General features: G+C 36.0%; 1 protein-coding gene across 3 annotated transcripts; it reads left to right on the plus strand.

Moving 5' to 3' along the window:
• Positions 1-55: 55 nt before the first annotated feature.
• On the plus strand, positions 56-20,327 carry hlfa (HLF transcription factor, PAR bZIP family member a). Of its 3 annotated transcripts, none has more exons than XM_088599642.1 (5): positions 56-474; positions 1,563-1,904; positions 15,208-15,422; positions 16,999-17,571; positions 17,603-20,327. In XM_088599642.1, the coding sequence occupies exons 1-4, from the start codon at positions 360-362 to the stop codon at positions 17,215-17,217; spliced, it is 891 nt and encodes a 296-aa protein (XP_088455768.1). In that variant the 5' UTR covers positions 56-359; the 3' UTR covers positions 17,218-17,571; positions 17,603-20,327. The 3 variants fall into 3 exon arrangements, with proteins under 3 accessions (XP_088455768.1, XP_088455769.1, XP_088455770.1); XM_088599643.1 differs by having other exon boundaries at positions 16,999-17,569; positions 17,600-20,327; XM_088599644.1 differs by having other exon boundaries at positions 17,002-17,571.
• Positions 20,328-22,079: the final 1,752 nt, after the last annotated feature.

Below are 22,079 nucleotides of genomic sequence, written 5' to 3' on the forward strand. Positions count from 1 at the left end.
CAAAACTAATAATTCCATCAAGGGAGGCGACGCGAAGCAAACGCATTCGCACGGCCCAGTCCAGGTTGTCTTTCTCCTGCCTCCTTATTCGTATTCATGAGTTTTGCCAAAAGGTTTGACGTCACAGCTGTCAGTATCTGCACATGGATTTGCGAATCATTTCAGCCTGGATTCAGTCTCGCAGATTGTCCCAACCTGTGTGAACGTAAACATACCCGACCTTTTGGGGGGACTAATCTTTCTTCGATTGCAGTCGCAGAGCGAGTCGAATTGTTTCCGGGATCACCTGTTTCGTTTTTTAAATATATATTATTCTTTGATTGTTGGAAGAGGAGTTGTTTTTTTTTCCTTTTTGCAAGATGGAGAAAATGGCTAGACCTCTCCCTGTAAATCCAACTTTCCTACCTCCAACCCATGGCGTGCTGAAATCGCTACTGGAGAATCCTTTGAAACTGCCGCTTCATCACGAAGAGGGTAAATAAAAACAGTATGAGTACTGTACATAATAAAGCTTTTCACTGGAAATATATTTTTTGCTTTAAATGCAACAGGGCTACAAATTAGTCTAGCTAATGATGAATAACATAAAAGGTAATGATGAAGAAACTCGAAAATTAAAAGGACAACGTTCAGTTGCCAGTGCTAAACAATTCTGTAATGCACATACTGTAAGGTTAAGGCACACAGGCATAACTAGAAATTTAAAATGAAGTAATTTGACTGCCCTTACTTCTGGAATAAATTCATGTAAATTCTGCATGTTTTGTTTCTGTGCCACGTTCAAGTGGAAAGCTTGAGAACTTTAGTATTTAGTACTTTGGTTTTTTTTTTTCGTTTTGGGGGCATCTTAAAATTCCGGTAATTGAGTAACTATTTGAAGATAAGTTAAGGCATTAAGGCAGACATCAACACTGGTTTGCGAAACTACTGTTTAATAAGAATGAGTGCTTCGACTATCCAGAAACTGCGTCTTATTCATAAGACGTCCCACTTTTAAATATACACATATTTAATTACTATTTATTAAACGTTTCTGACTATGGTTAGAAAACGCCAACTCCACAAGTAACATTATTTCAAAGAGTTGGATGGGTAGAATTTGAAACTACCTTTGGAACTAAAATTATTCGGCACTGAAATATCTTAATCGGCGTGCCTTTATGCTCGTATATTTAAACCGCACATAAAAAGATATCGAATAATGCAACGTGTAAAATTCGATAATAGTCAAAAACGACAACACTTCGTAGGATGTAAAGAGTGTAGTTTCTGCACTCTTTAACCGCTTGCTTTCAATTTTGTTAGTCTGCCTGGCAGCGAAATCCCTTGGTGAACTGTTACCTTAAGTTTTCCGATTAGAAGGGTGATTTAAACTTCATTTTGGGGGCTGCATTATATCTTTTAATGTCTGTGTCAAACACTGCATAATAGCCTTAGAAACTGCCGGGAATTCCATTTGGGATAATTGGGTGGAGAGGAAAAGTGAATGCTTGGATTTAGGTTGCTGTGCCAATATCACTTCACATACTGTGTGTGCAATGAAGGTTTTTCATGTTTTATAGGCTTTGGGAAAGAGAAGGAGAAGGAGAAGAAAATAGACGACGAAGGCAGTGGAACAAATGTACCCCAGTCCGCTTTCTTGGGTCCAACTCTGTGGGACAAGACTCTGCCTTACGATGGAGACACTTTTCAGTTGGAATACATGGACCTTGAGGAATTTCTCTCGGAAAATGGTATCCCATCCAGTCCCTCTCAACATGACCAAAACCAACACCAGCAACCAGCACTGCAGCAAGCACCGCCCCCGCCAGCGCCCTCTGTCATGGACCTGAGCAATCGTGCCACCACCTCCATTCACACGCCCATGGTTTCCCCAAACTGCATTCACAGTCCTGTTAGATCAGGTAATGTGCCCAAGTTATGCAAAAGCATATACTGTACAGCATTCTGTCTGCATACAATATGTGCATTTCTTCAGTATAATACGGGAATTCACAAACGAAAATATCTTATAAAAAGGAAGCGGTACAGATCTTGACTATAGGCACATGCATGACTTAACCACACATAAGTTAAACAAGTATCTCAGGATCCTCTTCAGTGACAATTGCGAAGTTTGACATGAAGAAGTAATTAATTTCCAGCAAGGACTATGAGACAAGCAAGGTTAGTAATGTAATTGAAAGGAATCATGGGTTCATGTAGGTAGTTATGATTTACCATGATCAGAGCCTAGCGTGTCATGATGGGTTTATCACATGCTATTTGATATAAAATCAAATAGCCTTTACCTTGCTAGCCACTCATTTAAATTAACTAAATATTGACACACATTTAATCTTTAGCAATACTATGAAGTATGTGTATAACTTAAAAGATAACCTAAGACAGTTACAGTAGATTAGGTAGCTAAGATATACAGTAATTCTCTACTAGTAATAAAACTGATTAGCTATGGTAACAAATTTGTAGTTTTTTCAAATATGTTCTAAAGCTACTTTTGAAAGAAGTACAAAGAAAATACTGAATTATTTTCATCTAAAATAATTGCCTTAAAATAAATTTTAGGTGGTAGATTAGTAGAATGTTTTCATTAGCATTAGCGTTTCAATTTTGTATTTTACGTGCCCTGACAATCTGTGTCTACAGTATGAAGAATACAATACACAGTCATTTAAAATACCTTAGCTGGAGATTTGAAGATATTTATTGATCTACTACGATTTATAGGCTGTTTTACAGTATCTTTCTTCAAGTGATTAATGTGCTCTGGATTGAATAAAAATCCATAGAGACTTTCTAATGGTTCTTCAGTTTAACTTAACCAACTATTACATTCTGATCCTTGACACTGAATGTTGTCTGTCCTTGATTAATAAAATGTTGTTTTCAAATATTATTTATAAAAGGTATATATTTGTATTACTATCATTTGTTCACATTAACAGGATGTGACTTATTGCAGCATAATTAAATCCATGGTCTTCTTGAATATTTTATTTTATTTGGAAATAAGCAAAAAGGTACTGATATCCATGTTTTTTTTTCCTTTTGCAGGGGTTTTAATTGTTAAATTGCATACATTTAACCAACAAAGCCCCAAACAAATAAAATTACCCATTTGTTTTTATGTCGCCAATCCAAGAAAATTTATCTTAGGTTTAAAAGCACACAAGGCTGACTTTCCAAAAATACATACAATGTGCATTCTAAAAAAAATTTAAGTATCATTAAAGTTCTTATTTACTGTTACAGGGTGACTCAAGACTAGATGAAGATGCTAAAATCTAAGAATAGGTCTATCACTGGCAACAGAAGTCAGCATTCAGTACTACAGTACTGTGCAGGGTGACACAATACATCTAATTAGTGTGTAATGTTATCCAGAATGTAAACCTATCACAACAGTGCTTTGTATTACATTTTTGTGCTAGCTTTGACAGATCATGCCTTCATGTGAAACCATCTGCACATGCCATTAGTAACTAAATTCACAATATTCAATTTATGTAAAAATATTAAAAAAGAACCTGTAACTAACCTTCAAAGGATAACCTCAGGATGCATGGTAATCCCCATGAATGTCAAAAACTGGTGTACAGTTTCAAAAGAAATTCTAGTTAAACCCTAGAAATGACAATGATGTCTTTATGTTAGGATTGTAAACCCTATGTATGTTTGACAGTTGACTGCTCCAGCTGTGTTCCACAGTAATTAGATTTTTCAATGAGAGAAAGCTAGGAGAATGGGCTGGACTTGTCTCTTTACAGAGTTATGTGATGGAAAAACAGTTCAAATTGGAAGACGAGCTCAAACTTTAACTTTTTGAGTCTGGTTACACAGTACTGCAGAAACCAATCTCAGTATTTGAACTGCGGTTGATGTTTGATTCTGAGGTACAGTAATTTGCAAGTTCAAAGGTTTTTATTGTCAGTACACTTTGCGTCCTACTTTGATGTGGGCGGAATTCCTATTTAGCTTGGCCTACTTTGTCTGAAAAGCCTTTTGCAGAAAGAGGTGCTATTTAGTGGGCTAGCCTATGTATTGTTTTTTTTATGTTTATGATTTTATTGCAGCTCACTTACTAACACAGCATTAATATGCTGTGTATATCGTTCATGAAAATGATTGTGCATTACTGTATGTTTGTATTGTGTCTCTGTAAAAGACAAATCTCTCTATTTTACATATGCATATAACTGCAGCCTGTGTACATTAAACCACCTTCATCGTAACTTTCATTCACAGCTCAATTCACAAGAAAACTATAAGGTTTTCTTGTTTTCTTAGTTACAAGTTTTTTTAAAAGTTGATTTATCCTATTGTATTTTTCTTTTTTAATTTGAACCATTTCAATGTTAAAGAAGGTATTCTATTATCCCTCAAAGGCATTGTGCATTGAAATTAGCACACATGAACACTTCCAAATATTAAACAACTAGTTCATTTTCAGTACATGGTTGCTTTCGTGACATTATCAGAAGATTATTGTATTTTAGACATTTTATTTCCTATCATTCAAAATTATAAATGGCAAACATTTTAAACTGTTAAAAGAATAATCTTAATTTATATCTTGCACACCCTATCCATGCTGGAAACTAAATGTGGATTACAATTCAGGATCACTGCTGCAAGGAATAATACTGCATGAGCAGAGAAATTCAATAGTAAAAGCAAAATATATTCTCAATGCATTCTTTGAAACAGCAAAGAGAACATACTGTATGTTCTGATTTCAAATATATTACCATATGCTATGCCACCAAAAGTCAGCCTTTGTAGGACTGTACCACAATACTGTAGCTGTGATTATGGGTACCTTAACAGTTAACAAATAAATGTGGTGTTGATGTGGTGGTATTATCTGTGCTGTGATCTTGAGTATTTTATACAGCCTTGTTATCAGTTCAAACAGTATCCACGGTCTTGTTGGTTTAGATGTGGAATGTAAACTGCAATGCAAAACTATTTTTGCATCAGAAAAATTTGGTGTGTAGTCATTTCACTGGTTGACAGCATACTGTAACCATTTTTGTCTAATTTAATTTTTAGCTAGAAGTAAACCATCGTTAAGCCTTCCGTTCAATTCCAAAGGTGCACACCTCTTTGAGACTCTTAAATCCTTCCAGTGCCTTACTGTCTTTGGAGTAAGTCTGTGAACATATTCATCAGAAGCACAATAAAGAGAGCATTAACAATGTAACAGTGTATTACACATTACAGTGAAATTACCTGCCCAAGCTTTATGCAAATACAGCAGCAATAGCAAACTTACCTTTCTACATAAAAATAATGGTCTTGGAAAAAGCGTCTAGCGAAAAGATAATTCATTACGGTACACGTTTGCTTGCCAAATAGTATTGACACCGGAAAATGCGAGTTTGTAAGATATGTTATTTCCGGTTTTATACAATCTTGAACAAAACAAAATAAACAGCGCATTTAATGATTTACTGGAAAAACTTTTTTATCATTTGCATGTAGATTTAAAATGTCAGGAATTGCTAATGTTTAATTTTTATCCCTCTCGGGGAAGTCTGTGATATTTGCAACTCTCGCAAAATCATCTTAAATTAGTATTATTGATTAAGTAACAATAAACCATAATTGTATTAGGTTAAGACTTAAATCCTTCATTTAATATAAAAGTGCCATTCAAATTAATGAAATAATAGAGTTGAGTCAGTTCGTGTTTGGTAATATATAATATAGCAGTAATAGCCTTGGTTGAAGGCAGTGAGCATTTGTTCCCCGATTACTGCAAAGCCAGTTTTCTCACGAAATTTCCTGCCTTGTGTGTGCGCCTTCCTTATTTTGTTTGGTTCGGTCTGCCTCCGGACCTCTTCCCCTCCTTTGCACATTAAATCTCACGTGAAACAGGCTCATATTTCTGTGGCGTGTAGGACCACGTGACAGACACATGGAGGCGCCGTGTGCTGCTCTTGCTGGGAGACTCGCTTGTCTCCGCAAGAGATCCCTCCAGAAAAAAAAAGGACAGTTTGTACCGAGAGCAATCACATTGGCAGAGCCGTGCCGCTCTCGCGTGCTGCGTGCGTTCTGCAAATCTCAGTTTAGTACAGTAGCTACCGGCAACTTTCTCTTGCATAGCAGACTGCAATAACATAGTATTACTGTTGCCAGTGCATAAATAAACTCTAATGCTTTATTGTCTTTTATTTATTATAATCGTTAAATCTGATTACATTAAATTGTTACAAGTGTTATTCATTTTGTTGACATTAGGTTGCGCGGGACAGCGTTTTTGGTATAATATAGCGGGACATTAAAATTGCTGCAATGTAAGACAATTACAATATATAAGGCCCAGTGTAGTGTTTAAGTGATTAGAGACCCAAGAGATTTACCTGCTTTTCAGCAACTGTTCGGAGTGCAGTTCAAAACTGTTCATAACATAGTCAAGACAAGAGCTGTAGTTTGGTTTTGCACAAACCATGTACTTCGAAGTTGTATTGTTGCTGTTTATAGTGCTGGGAACGTCGAAGTTTGTTGTCCTCGTGATTGGACGTTTTAGGTAGCCTGAAGCCGCCTGTATTTACTGAATTGAAGCTCTTCTAGGATTTCACCTACTAGATTACAGTTTTAATTCAGTTAGCCCTAGACGCTCTTTTTATACTTTGCGTCGTACAAGCTATGAACTATAGTTTATATACATTGGAATGTTGCATTGTATTGTTCAGTTTAAGGTGCTAGGTTTTTGCGGCTATCCTACACGGGAGAAGTCCTTGAGGACCGTGTTAAAGCTCGCACTCATTGCTTCAGCAAACTCACTTTAAAGCCTGCGAAGGGTACAGGTCACGTTTAGATGCATGCAGCGCAAAACGTTTTGATCCATCTGCCTTCCTTCAGTCACGTGTGTTCAACCTGACCTCTCTTTGAGCCACGACCGATTTATACCAGTTTGAGGGAAGCAATGCAGCTTATTGTATTGGAAACCACTGGGCTGCCGGCCAGAGTCATACTGAAAATCCATACTCGCACCAGCTGACATTTAGATTAACATCCAAGCTGTCAAACTGCGGCTAGCCGTATTTTTCATTTCTGTCATATTCCCATTTTAAGTCCTGACAACATTTGGATGCGTAGCAATATATTAACGTATTCAAGCCACTATATCAAGTCATCGTACTGTGTACGTGCTATTTGGTAAACAACTATCAAATGACTGCAACTGAAAATATTGAGTTTGGACAACAAAGTAACATTGACATGGACGGAAATGGTCTTCTTCTTTTTCTTACTATTTAATTCCTATCAAGCCCCGTATTGCTCTTGCATTTTTAAGGTGCGAGTCCAGAATGACTTAGTGTAAAAGGCAGTTCTGGCAGAATACCCAGGTCTAACTCAAAGAGGAATGCAGTCGCAAGCTTGTTGATCTCTAAGCTGTCTGTGCGCGTCTGTTTCCATTATAATTTCCCTTTAAAAAATAAAACAACAAAACATTGTTTTGTTTACAAGTGTGCTTTCTTTAAAATTGTTTCATTTAACAACTCGTTGTGACAACTGGTCATTATAAATGGTAACATTAAAGTTTTATATTGCTTTTATGCAGCGGAATTGTCCATTACTAATTTTATGTGATGTTTTACTTAAATGTTATTATTAGTAGATTTTAATGGTACGTTAGGATCACGTTTCTCTTATTAAAGGGTAGGCCGTTTTCTTATTTGAAATTATATGTGGATACCAGGAAACAATTTAAGAATTTGTTATTCAACAACCTATGAAATGATTACTGAGAACAATGTGAATGTACTGTATGCCCCCCTTCTGGTAGAAATCTCTATATTAGTATGTTCCGATCTATTGGCTTAGCAGAGGCAGGAATGTTTTTTAAATAATATTTTTAGGAGAGCTTTGTCGATACGTCTCCATAACCTTACATAACTTCAGTTTAAACGTAGCGTTTGCTATGTCTGCTTTCTTTCGTGGATGTTCCGGTAACTTGGCTGTTTTGTTTTTATAAAAGTTGTTTGCTTTCTACGTTTATACATTTAAAAAATTGAAATAGGTTTGAACTAATACCTAGGGAATTTTGTGCAGACAGATATTAAAGATTTAAAAAAACAAAACAAAATGAAAGTCTAAAAATAAATGTGATTGTTTCCAAATTGACAAGAATGTTTAATGTGTAGTGTAGGTCTAAGGTTTGTTGTGAGTATCCCAACAAAACGAGCAATTTAACACGGTAGTGAAGTTTTGAGAACACTCCCAGTTGCATTCAGCCTCATGATATAATATTTCCAATAAAAAACACTGTATAAGCGAAGACTCACTTTGGCAAAATTTGACCAAAATGATTTGTTTTCGAAAATTGAATGTTGTTGACTTTTATGCAAATGTTCAACTTTAAAACTTAAAAATGTATTTTCTTCATAGGCTTTGCATTGAATTAAGTCTTGAATCTCAAATTAAAACCTTTTACAAAACATTCTAGTCTAGCATCACTACACCAGGTTTTGTGGTAAAGGAAGCAGAATAGTTATAAGGTAAAATGACTGAGAAAGGGCAGTTTAAGGAGTGTGTTGTCCTCTGTTGTCTATCTTCATCAGCAGTGACAGGTATGGAAAGATGTGTTACAATATGTGCTAAATTAATCCCTGGTATCCCTTTAAGGATTTTAGAGGAAACAAGATTGATTTTTTTGAAGTGGTTGTATCTCAGGAGGTTTTTTTTCCATCAACATGTTCAGTGATTAAGGAACAGAAGCAGGTCTAGTTTAATTAGCATGAGAGTACAATGGCATATGATAGTCTTTAAGAGGTTTTTGAGTCAGTGAGGACAATGCGAATGTGGGGATGTTGTAGTGGTACTTGCCCATGAAAAAGGCTTGGTTGAATTAGCTCTCTTGTGTGCAAAGGCGGGCATCCTGTGTGCGGGTCATACATAGTTCACCGCTCAGATATATACCAGAACATATTGCTGATCTCTTCACCAGATAGCAGCAAAGTGACAGCAAGGAATTAGTGTGAATTCTAAGGTCACTTAGTACGCATGCCCAATGAAATCAGTCACATTTTAGATTAACACTACAGCCACATTATACAAATGAAAAGTGAAGCTTCTAAAAGCTAGGACCGTATGTTACAACTGGTAGGTCCTGCTCTTTCTAAAGAAAATCTTGGTTAAATAGTAATCACATACAGGTTGTAAACTTTACAAGTACTGCACATAGTGTTATGTGTTAAGCAGGTTTCATCAAAGATCTACACTCAAGCTTACTTAACTTACATATTTAATAATTGTTAAATATAGTGTTTTTTACTACTGTTAAATATAGGTTTCTATCTTTACATAAATGGTAGTCAGGAGAAAAAAAAATTCCACGAAATAATGTGTAACGCTTTATTCTAGAAATATCATGTCAGTCCAGTTTTTGCGTATCAGGAAAAAATTCTAAATGTTTTTATATCTAGCAAATTATTTAAATAAAACAAAATTAAGGCCCAGTTTTAGTTCTGCTTATATTTAAGATGGCTCCTGGTTTGATTGAGGTCTAACTAAGATACAGCTAGCAGCCTCTATGCTGAAAGTGAAATATAAGGTTTTAAGGTGGTAGCCTGTGGTGCTGGTGTGAACAAACTGGCTAGGCTTTGAGAACCAAGAACAGGAAAAACATGCCCACGTTATGTTTGGTGCGAATTCTTCTTTGTATTTCTGTCCATCGGCAACCCGTTCCTATTTCAGGAGCTACCTCTGGAGGCACAGTGTGATTAGTCAGGAAGGTTGTTCTGTACGCCCACATACTGCCAGCTTCCTTGTGGGCCTGTGGTTATTCCACCGCAATAGGCAGAGGCAGACAGGGGCTGCAATGAGTGGCAAGTTGCCAGTTTGGATGTGAAATACATGTGCATGGAAACTTACTGCTGTGACAGGTCAGACATCCCTAATAGCACAGAAATGGAAAGGGGGCCCCACACACCACATTGACTGTGATTGGGAAGCTGACCCGATGGACAGTCCTTGTGCTCTCACATAATTAAGCAATGCTTTGAAACTTGATTTCTGTTCTTTTTTTGTGTGTGTCCATGTGCCCTTAATCCTTTCATTCATACCTATGAACATTGCTTTGAAGAAAAGCCACTGCTTTTTCCTGCTTTCTTCTCTTCTCGGGAAATTTGAAATGCTTCATCTCTCCTTCCCTTGAGCAAACGTAACTGTTTGCCGTCTGAGCTAATGGGCAAAATCCTTTTTAGTGCATTCAGAGTATTTTTAAAGTAGAGGTGTTGTTTTGTATGATTACATGTTATATATGTCATATATGTTATATGAGTAGAACTTTTAAATGAATTGCAGTCCAGTTTGGAATGCCAGCTTAAAATTATTTGTCTAGATATTGATTTATTAGCGTGGAAATGCATTCCCTTAGCTTTATAATAAAGAAAAGATTTAGAAAAGTACAATTTCTTACATGGATTACTGAAAGTGAAGTAAGTCTTACTTAGTAAATGATCCAGGAAATTGAATTTTGAGTTTAGATTTTCAAAATCTGGTCAGTTTGTCTGAGTTTATTTTATGTACTGTCGGTATCTGCGGCTGCTGTTTTACACAAAACAGGTATTGCAGGAACAATTTCGTTCCTATAGATCTTTTTAGTTGTTTGGTATTAACCTTTCTAGTGCCAGGGACATTCAGAAATATTACTATACAGTACATTTACAATTAGTGTGGATATGGATTCCTCAAGATTAATGGGTCTGTGTTAACAAAGCAGGAACAGATACATTTATTCAATCGTTTTGGGCTTGAGGTGAAGAGCCATAGTTCCCAAAGTGGTCTGTAATGGCACCGTTAGGGAACCGCAGAAAAGTTTGTAAAGATTCAGATTCCCCTGATGTGTCAGATCGGCAGAATCACTGAATGGTCATATTGGCACTGAATCATTTGGAATCTAATATAGACTTGAATATAGAATATAGTATAGACTTGAAGAGTGAATTACTTATATTGCAGTGCTGGGACCCTGGGTTCAATTCCAGACTTAGGGTGATAATATGCGTGGAGTTGATATTTTCTGTCTGTTTGTGTGGATTTAAAACAGGCACCCTGGTTTCTTCCCACAGTCCAGAGACATACCGGTAAGGTTAATTGGCTTGTGGGAAAACTGTCTGTGTCTGTGTCTTGAGATGGACTGGCATCTTGTCCAGGGTGTATCCTGCCTTGTGCCTGTTGCTTGCCGGAACAGGCTCTGGCTCCCCTGTGACCCTGAATTGGATGAAGCAGTTAGAAAATGGATGGATAGTGTATATTATAAAAAATATCAAATATATCCTACAAACTTAAATATTTTGTTCATTCTTAATTGCCTTGATTTGTGTCATTGTAAAATGGGGGTTCCTTTTACAATAGCCTCAAAATCATTAATCCAGCCAGATGACCCTGAAAGCCTTTGGTCTAAGTCATATTTGCAACATGACCATTGAGTTACAGTATGGGTGTAAGGGTATTTAAATGTGAAGCAGTTCATCTCCTCCTGTAGTTTTAAGAGTGAACAAAGTTCCATAAAAACTTAAATACCTTCTGTCGCTTCAGTGATCTCTCCTCAGTTTAATAAGCATGTAACATCACATTTCACAGACGCAGACCCAACAAATGCCTGACTTATAAAGCATTATATTCACACATTACACATCTTGGATGATTGGAGTGTTTCATCACAAACTGCCAAGCTTAATTGGATGCAGTTGCTTGCTTTAACTGTCATGATTAAAAGAAAGGAGAAGAGAAAACAATAAGGTATCTGAATTTTATTTACTTTTCATTAGTATAAGATAAGATAACTTTTTTAGCCATATACAATTTCTTGCATTAGGAATTTGTCTTTTCATATACCCCAGCTTGCTCTCCATGAGACACACAGCCAGTGAGAGAGAAGCTTGGGGTCAGAACACAGGGTCAGCCATTTATACAGCACCCCTGGAGCAGCTGGGGTTAAGGGTCTTGCTCAAGGGACCCACCCGAGTAGGATTTTTCTGCTGGCAGTGGGATTTGAACCAGCAACAGGTGCAGATCCTTAGCCACAGTGCCACTGCTCCATCACTATCCTTAGTGACATGCACTTTACAGATTATTTCAAAAAGATCCATGACATTCTGTTGAGCACATCATAATGGAATGGAAAAGCATTAAAACTGTCTTAGACATTTGATAGTTTGAGTACACAAATCATGTATGTCTCATTGAATGAGTGATAAGCCCTTTGTAACTTTTACTCAAGGCTAAAATAAATATTTCTTTTTACTGTTAATTAATCACTTTAGGTTTGTCACTTATGGAAAGTGAGATATCTGGGGAGTATGGGAACTGTAGGTCCTGTGTTTGTTTACTGGGTGTTCAAGGTGAATGGCTTACTGTATATTGGACTTGACCAAAAGCTAACTATTAATCAACTTTCTGTTGCACACTGTACTAAATACCATTGAGGGGAATTTGCAAATTAAATTGTTACACATGAGAACTATAAAGCAGATTTTCAACAATACCAGAAAAAAGTAGTGAAAATAGAACCAAGGGCTAACTCTTGAAACTGAATTTCAGGCTTCTCCTACAGTACCTTGGCACCCATGCTGCTTTTCCATATTTACATTTTTAAACAATTATGTTAAAGGACACAGAGATAGTAAGCCTTGATGCTGTGATTAGGTGAATTAAGATAGGAGTAAAAGGTCAAATCGACATTACCTTGTTCTCAAAAGAACTGTGTTGTTGTTCCTTCCTCTAATTGCTAATATGATGCAACAGGGAAATGGTCTTCCAGTAGTACGGTAAAAATTAAAAATTGAAATATGTTCTAAATGAACCGTCACGCAAATGGTTATAGTTTGTTTGAGAGATATAATGTATTTGTTTTCATATGAGTTGGCAAATATATCTTACTGCTCCAGGTACCATCAAAGTTGAGGCTTCTGAATAATTATAAAAATATGGTTTCAAACACACAAAAATTCAAAAAAGTCCCAGCTAGTTTACAAATAAGTAGTACATAGTGCTTTTACATCCCCCAATTTTAATAAAGCCCCATACTTCATTTCCAAATAATCTTTGAAGGAAGCTCTTTAAACACTGATACATTACTTTTGGAAGAAACACAAGCACTAAGCAGTGCAGCATTTGCATTGTATTTAAATGCTCACACTTTGAGTCAGGTAATTTTCTGTGTGATTTGATAGGGCTCAGAAAGGGGAAGCATAGATGCAATTAAGGCAATGCTTAAAAGCATCTTTTGCTCAGAGCCTCAAATTCTAATCACTGAAATCTGTTTGAGCACAAGTGAAGGTTAAAGGTGACCTTGGAAATGAATATACTGAATATGATTAGTGTGAAAAAAGACCTTGTCTGCAATACATTATGGGAGCTCTTAAGCACTGAGGGAAGGTTGCAATGATATGGTAGGTGAGAAATAACACTGTTGGGTAGTGCCTGGTAATCAGATGACAAAAACTTGAGTGTTTAGAAGTGAAAAGAACAAAAATAGGGATAAGGTAATTTTATGTAAATAATTCACACCAGCAAAATTATCAAATACCCTGTTCACTTATTGTAAATTCTGATGGTACAAGAATACCATGGTCTGAAGTGTAATACTTGTAACTTGTGTAAATTTTGCATAATTCCATAGAAGATGATGATGAAAGAACTCTTAAATGAGGAAACAAAGCTTTTATTTTGAAAATGCTTCCTGATCGGAAACTGCTTACTTTGCCTGACCTAGTCCCACACGTTTAAGATACAGATTGTACTGAATGTATAAACACCTCGGGAGCATATTTTTCTGGAAGGAAGAGTGGTGTTGCCACAGACAGCACAGTGTAATATTAAAATGTTAAGCTCTGATCAGCATTGGTACATATGATGTTTTTAAAGATCTTACTGTAAAAAGATCCAATATTCATTCGATCTCTTAATAATTAAATCAACTCCATAAGCAGTATTATGGAAAGACGGAGATACTGTACTTCTGACTGAACACCGAAGTAGCTAATTCACACCAAACTTCATTAATATTTCATTTCAACTGAAGTGATCGGCATTTTCTGTTACCGTCACTCTGTCCCTCTTTTAATTTGAATGAGGCTGGCTTGCACTAATGGGTTAGATCTGGACAGAGTTTCAAATGATTTAAAAACAATCATTTTGAACAACAAAGCATAACTGTGTTGCCTGTGTTGAGAAATTGATGTCCGAGTATGGATGGTTTCTTTCGTACGAACTTCAGTATTTTTTTTCTCTTAAAGAATTATATTCAAGGCTGCATTTCTAACATTGAAAAGAATTCCACAAAATATGCAATATTTTTTTTTGCGTGACAAAAGTCTAGGCTGCAAGCGAAAATTCATTCCAGAATTTTTTTTTAAATCTGTAGTTAACTTTAATTGAAGTGTACGCCTTGTGCGCCTCCTAACGGGAAAACCTTGCCACGGCGCTCTCGATACTGCTAATTGTGTTGTAACAAGCTGACTACAGAAGCGACACGTGAAATATTTTCGTGCACAGAGATCTTTGGTGGAAAATAAGAAGGAGTTGTTTTTCTGAAGTAGCCTGATAAAAGGAAACAAAGTTGCAGATGCGGGAATTCTTACACTTCTGTGCATGGGAAATCACCCTACATAAGCAACAAAATAAAATGAAAACCATAATGCATTTGTATGCCCAAAACATATAGCTTACAGATAGCAGCTTTCTCTAAATAGTTTTGTTTTTGGATTTGTTAGATGAGGAAGATATTAGAAAAAGTCAACTGAGCTCTTTTACTGCATTTGCCATATTTGGCATTGAGGAAATCAGATTTTACTTATGGTAAATGTTTATTATTTGCACATTGTAAAGGAAGTACTTTTAAATTCCAGAGATTTACTGTACACTATAGCAATCTTAACAGCTTATAAATAGCATTAAAACAAATCAGCACAGTGGTTATATAGCATTGTAAAATATGTTCCACCTATTGTAGAAACCCCCCCCCCCCAAATATTCTTACTAATGTCAGCACTTTTGACAAAATGAACACACTGAATCTTGCAATATATTTATTTATAAGGGCAGGGGGAACAGTCCTTATAATCAATCTTAATAAAAAATTGTTGGCACTTCAAGCCTTCAATTCCTATACAGTACTTCTGTACATGTCCTTCTGTTCTTTTATCACCCATCAAAAAATTGACGTTTTTCCTTTTCTTGGTTCCACAGTATTGCCATCAGCTCGCAACACTCCCAGCCCCATTGATCCCGAGAGCATTCAGGTTCCTGTGGGCTATGAGCCAGACCCTGCAGATTTGGCCCTGTCCAGTGTCCCTGGACAGGAGATGTTTGATCCCCGCAAGCGCAAGTTCTCCGAGGAGGAGCTCAAACCACAGCCTATGATCAAAAAGGCCCGCAAGGTCTTTATTCCAGATGATATGAAGGTAATTTGGAGCTGGTTTTCAGGGGGTTGTGGACGCAAAGCACACAAAGTAATTAATCAAAAATATACACCTTTTCCCATTTGTCTGAAAAAAAGCGCAGTAAAATACTGGATTTGAGGATTCCCTCCATCCATTTCAGGCCCTAGAATGAAAAGTAATAATTGAAACTACAGAGAAAAAAGGTGAAATCACTTAAATTGTTAATTTTATTTTAATTATCTGATGTCCATTTAGCAATTTTGAGAAAGTAGAACCGTCATAGTTCAAAAGGTAAAGTCTTATAATTTTGTAATTTCATGGCTTTGGTCTAAAATTGTTTTACTGTGGTAGTGATACAGATATAAATGAAATTCACCCAACCCATTTCTAAAACTTCTTTTTAAAACCAGTTGGGTGTGTGCAAAAAAGCATTAAATGTATTTTGATGTAGACAATGGTGTGGTGAAAATTAATTGAAAGTTAGGAATAATTTCAGTTGGCACTTCATTGCTATTGATTCATCAATAAATAAAATGTGTACAGAAAAAGGTCTTTCTCAAATGGGGACACACTAAAGTAAGCCATTGACAGGCTATTTAAGGTTACAGGAGATGTGAGGTTTTAAATTAGCAGCACATGGGATTTAAAAAGATATACAAAGGAGGGGGTGTTTATTTTAAAACCCATGAAGAAGATAAATCTAGCTTCAAAAATTAACAAACATCACATAGACACAGTAACGTGCCGTTCTGTTTTGCCAAAGGACAAAAATAGCGTTTTTTATTGCAACAGGTAGTTTCCTCAAGTCTGCCATCCAGTGATTTGCATGAGAATAAAAGGGTAACACACAGAGATGTAAATTAATTTGTGTGGGCTAGCATATCTCTCTGCCTCCTCATAATCACAAAAGCTTGCCCTTGCTTCGTACTGCAGTGCTTGACCCCAGGTGACATTTTATCCCAGAGAGCCCATTAGCCAACCGGCTATAAGGGGGACGATGTAAGAAGATTAAACTCAAGTCAATCGTCTCTGGGCTGTCATGTGATTCTCAGTTCTCCCAGCATCGCTTCTTTTAGGTTGGGATTAAGAGATTTGCCTTTCCAATTTGTTAAAATAATGGTGTGTACGTGCTGGGTTTGCTCAATAGTAAATTGCTTAAAGCTGATTTTGTGGCATAGAGCAGCCTGGGAAAATTAACTGATTTTGGAACAATGTCTGTCACAGCCAGTAAATAAGGCAATCCCATTTCAGTCAAGAATCTGAAGATCCTTATTTCAGTTATTCTGTGGACAGTATAAGACAACATTTTAGGTTTCTATGTTTTTTTTTAAATCACAATCACGATTTTGTAGCATTCCACTGAACTGTTTAATAAGCAAAATCAAAGTTTGGTAAGTTACTTAGCCATTTTTCACTATTTAAGTGCAAACTGTTAATTTGCTGATGCAGTGAAGTTGTCTTTATATGACAGACATGTCAATAAAAAAGACGATTCCATTTACTCTTTGAGTGCTTCAGTTTAACCCGACTTATTTGTTTCTTTCTTATGAAATATAACTTGGTACACTTTTCTCTTCCTTTTTTTGCCATTTTTGAGCAGGATGACAAATACTGGGCAAGGCGCAGAAAGAACAACATGGCTGCCAAGAGATCGCGGGACGCTAGGAGGCTGAAGGAGAACCAGATCGCCATCCGGGCTGGCTTCCTAGAAAAGGAGAACTCTGCTCTGCGCCAGGAGGTGGCTGACTTGCGGAAGGAACTGGGCCGGTGCAAGAACATTCTGGCCAAGTATGAAGCCCAGCATGGACCGCTGTGAAGCATGGAGGGGCCAAGCCACTGTGGAGGAGTTTGAAGGACAATGTGTCTCCCGTTCAGTAGCTCCACCCCAAATCCCACCATTATTTCTGTCTTCGGCACTTTACCAGAAGCAGAAAAAAGATCGCTATATTATTTTTTTTGGTGTTCAGCACTTCCCATTTTAAACGGAACCCCCTCCATTTTAACTCCTTGTTGTCCTGTGAAAAGATGCCATGTCTGTTTCCTGTTTTTATGTTTTATACACATTACCTGGACTGGGAACTGTTGTAGCACTTTTTGTTTCCTTTTTATTTTATGTTTTTTGGAGTTCAGCTTCAGAAGTACTTATGCTACCTACCAACCTGTTCTGTGTGTCTGCTCTGTTAACGTGAAGCGATTAGCAGTTCTGAATAATCGTTTTACTGATTCAGAAACCTAATTGTACACTGTCTTGTACAATTACATTCTTTTTCAGATGTTGACAAAAAGTTAATCCAGTAACTACAGTGCAGAATTTTAGATTTTTTTGGTTTTTTGTTGTTGTTGTCAATCCTATTATTGTACTTTAGTTTATTGATGATCTTTGTCTTTTGTTGTCAAACTTACAAAGTGCTGTGAGAGTTAACTACAGCTACAATAATAATATCCAAGATTCCCTACATATGCTCATTTATTTCAGACGAGCGTTTAGGTCTTTTAATTTCTCACATCTTGGTATATAGGATTACTTCATATAGAACACAGAAAACGTGTTTTCTGGCACTGTCAGTACATAAAGCAATAATCCTATCATAGGCTAAGACATGCTGCCTGGATATTTCTTGTAGACATACTCCCTTCGTAAGACTTTCCTCGTCTTTAACAGAACCAGCGAGCCAGTTTATAGCATGATCATGCTCAGTATTAATATGGAGAGTAATGCTGATGTGGTGAAAGACGTTTCTCCATCTATGACTCAAACCGGTTCTGTAAATCAGAGCCTCTCCTCAAGTACCTGTGCACTGTTGCGTGTTTTACAATCTGAAATGGTGCAATGTTTCTACAATGTTTGATTCAAACCTGCTTGATTTTTATGTCAGTTCCGCTTTAATCTAAAATTCTCTTTTAAATACTCATATATTGTTTAGAATTGTTATTGTTGTTATTATTATTGATACATTATTTTGGCATGATTTTTGTTTAACTACACAAATGTCAAGCAAATCAAAAACCATTTACTAGGAAGTCAGTACCTTTTTTTTCTGAGCATGAATAATTAGAACAATCAGCTTAAAAGGATATATTTTTGTGTCATTTTTGTAGCTACGTGTTTGCCTTCTTTTAAAGATGGTTGTAAGATGAATGTAATAGACGTAAAATGTAAGGTGGATGGTGTTGTCCTTATACTGTGGCTAATCCAATCAAGTTTATTAATGTTTACTACAGACCAAAAGATATAATGATTATAAAGAGTTTTAATGTTTATACAAAGCAAGTCTATAGGTTGTTTTTGTACAGTATTTTTCCTAAACAAATACTGACAATGTATTTTAAAAGGCACAATACAAATATACATATATATATGACTCAAAGAATAGGGTTGCTATTTAAATGCTTAAATATATAATATATAATCATTGCTATTGTTAAAAAAAGAACTGCTGTTAGCCTGTCTTTACCACAGTACCACACAGTAGGCCCACTAGTGGCCTTACTACAAAATCCTTTCTTAAGTAACAGTCATTTGGGCTTCATATCATTGGAAAAATAATAATAATTGTAATTAAGCATTGCCCAACTATTAAAATTACTCTTTTCCAAGGTCAGCCTGGCTTTAGTCAAATAGCACAACAGAATCAAAAGGGACGTAAGAAAGACACAATCTAGCCTGTATCCAGAAGCTGTCACTTTTATCATTTGCAGAGCTCTAAGTTGTTGCTGTATTTGACAGCCAGACCTTTTTATTGGGAGACACAACTGAAGATCACCCCCCCACCTTAAATTTGAAATTTGTTTCATTTTTAAGTGCTGTATTTTCACTATGGCACTCACCTACAGTAGGTGCGCCTTTATTGCCCTTTAAAAAGTCACTTTAGTCATTTTAAGAGCATTGAATAGTTGTATATATTTACACGTAATATACACTTTGATTGTGAATATTAACAAAGCAAAATTGTTGGCAAAACAGAAAGGAATGTCACCTACATGTATTTAATAGTACACTATTTTTCAGTAGGAAGGCTGATAACCACTCAGATCTGGCTGGGATTTGTCTCTCCCAAATAATGACCAGTCAGTATACTGTAGAATGCAAAACTAAGGAAAGTGTGAAGTGAAGCTGTTAAGTGATATTTCTACATACTTCACATGCTGTAGTAACAGTGCTTGCTCAGAAGCTTATTTTTTCTTAATCAGATTTTTGTTTTTGTAAAATAGTACATGTTCATTATTAATCTGTTTCCTTTGTGTAGCAGGCTATGATGTTTATAACAGGAGTGTAATGAATAACTGCTTGTGATTTGACAGTTCTTTCATTTTTTAAAACTTATTTGTGCTACTTCACTGTTGGAACAAATAGCATTTAATTGCATTAAAGGTTCTGAATAGTGGGATTTATATGAACAAAGTTTAGCAGAATTTCTTCCCAGTGATTGTCTACATTGGGACAGGAAAGCAAATGCTGTTTGTTCCGTGAACTGAAGATGAATTGGACACAATATATTTCAATGAGTTATCATTACCCCCCTCGTATTTATATCACTACCTCATATAAAGGAAATAACTATGATTCTGAGTCTATTCAAGTGCCTTGAATACAATGACTGTTACTCAGTCAACAGAACAATATAAAGAGTTGTACCACCGATGCAAACTTGAGTCTTCACATACTGTATGGCTTGGAAAGGCTCAGAACTGCACTTAAAGGGCTGTCCAGTCCATCAGTCTCCAATTTATTTTCTCATTTTGTTTCTCTGACATTGTAGTCGAAAGATTACCATTGTATTTTTGGCAACACCACTAGGCTGATTCACTAAAGGGTGCATTAAGGACAATTTTATCTTGTATGTCATGAAATGAATGCATTTACTGTTCAGCCCAAGCCGTCTTTATGTCTGTAATTCTTAGTGTTTAATAAAGTCTTTACAATTTCCTCTCCTGAATGTGACAGTTTTTTTGTTGTCAACTTTTTAGTAGTTACCTGTGATTCTTTATGTTGATGTGACTTTTTAAAAGGATTCAAGATGGGGGTGGAATGTTATAACAATTCTGACAGCAGATTCTGATTTTTTCTTTGGTTTTAAAAAGAGTAGTCCAGCTATGAACTTTGATTTCCATTTCTAAAGAGTGCTTCTTTGCAAAGACAGAAAAGCATTAGCTACTCTAAGATTTTGACAAAATAAATTTCCAGAAAAAGTCATGTAATTCTATTACACACTTTATTGATGACCGGGTACTCTCTAGGCACGCACCATATACAGTAAATATAACTTAAAAACAAAACAAACCAATCATAATTAATACGTCTTCAATCTTGTCTTGTATCTGTTCTATATGATATATTACATCATAAAATTCCAAACCCTCTCAATGTTGAACAACCTACTTCTGATCAATGAAACAAGTGAGTTAAATTAGGTCGTGTGGAAAACATTTGGGAGAAACATTTGAATATCCTTAAGCCCACAAGGACCAGACTTCCCTTAACTGAATCAATAATTAGCTTTTTTGATAACTAACATGACAAATGTTACCAAACTTTAGAAACATGATTTAGAATGACCTATACATCCAACTCTAATCTCTTTATCTACAGGAGCTTCAGAATGAGAGTGCAAGGCTAATTACAAAAATAAAAAAAACAGTAATCTCTTGTCATCGATCTTGTACAGTATTTGTGTGATACTGTAGGTACGACCTGGGAATATACAGAGAGAAATTTCTGGCAAATCAAAACCAAAAGTTGAAGTATTAACTGTAAACAAACTGTAAGTAAAAACTGTAATAAATCAGCTACCCCAGACAGTGATTTCAGACAGTTTATCTATGTGGTTTCATAAATTACTTATTAAAAAAATAGAATTCATCTTCAAAATTAAAAATTGTTGTTGCATGACATATATTGCATAGAAAAATGAAATAACTTGATAAGAAACATTTTGATGCCTGACTTTTACTATGGACTTGAGTATTTAAAACCATGGAAAATTCAATGTCAAATGTAATAGCAGCAGTTACTGCACTGCAAGACAGGTTGTCAGAATATTTTCTGCCAGTTTGAAGTTTAACAGATGTTTATTTTTAACCTACACAAAATGAGGTTTAGAAACTCTTCTTCCCTGTTGATAATTAGAAGCTGGTGGTCTTCATTTTAAAACATGCTTTTTGGTAGCACAGAGTACTGTTTCTTCATTTGTGCCTTTAGCAGAAGCAGCACAGTGCTACTTAAAGCAGTTAAGTGCACTTTATAATTACAGCTCTGGTCAGTATTCTGCGTAATTGAGTTATTGAGGCTCTTGAATCTGGATGTCTGATTTTCAGAAAATCACAGCAGCAGATCCCCAGGATGAAAAATCAGAATTTGTAAAAGCTGTCACTTGGAGTTCCCTGGAAATTAGGAATTTGTTTGGATTGGATCCAGTGTAGATCCAGAAATCCAAGAGGTATGATACAGCAGGAACTTCAATATTGTGGTCATCATACTTAGGATAGGGAAGCCTCAAAATTAATTTTCTGTTCATATTCTTGTTCAATATTTTTAAATGAAAATATGACACTTCTAAAAGCTCAGCAGGTGCAATGTATTCTTCCAGTTTTCCAAGTATATTGCAGATCAAGGCATTTGTTTTTAAATCAGCAATGAAATTATACATGGCTGATTACTAAAAATAATATTAAATATTA

Source organism: Lepisosteus platostomus, chromosome 11 (assembly GCF_059453375.1).
Source record: "Lepisosteus platostomus isolate fLepPlt1 chromosome 11, fLepPlt1.hap1, whole genome shotgun sequence".
NCBI classification, from domain to species: Eukaryota; Metazoa; Chordata; class Actinopteri; order Semionotiformes; family Lepisosteidae; genus Lepisosteus; species Lepisosteus platostomus.

Excerpts from the sequence above, each read along its gene's own strand:
- hlfa (XM_088599642.1), top strand. The coding sequence starts at position 360 with ATGGAGAAAATGGCTAGACCTCTCCCTGTAAATCCAACTTTCCTACCT. Across the intron at positions 1,905-15,207 it reads TCACAGTCCTGTTAGATCAG|TATTGCCATCAGCTCGCAAC; the intron begins GTAATGTGCCCA and ends TTGGTTCCACAG. Across the intron at positions 15,423-16,998 it reads TTATTCCAGATGATATGAAG|CAGGATGACAAATACTGGGC; the intron begins GTAATTTGGAGC and ends GCCATTTTTGAG.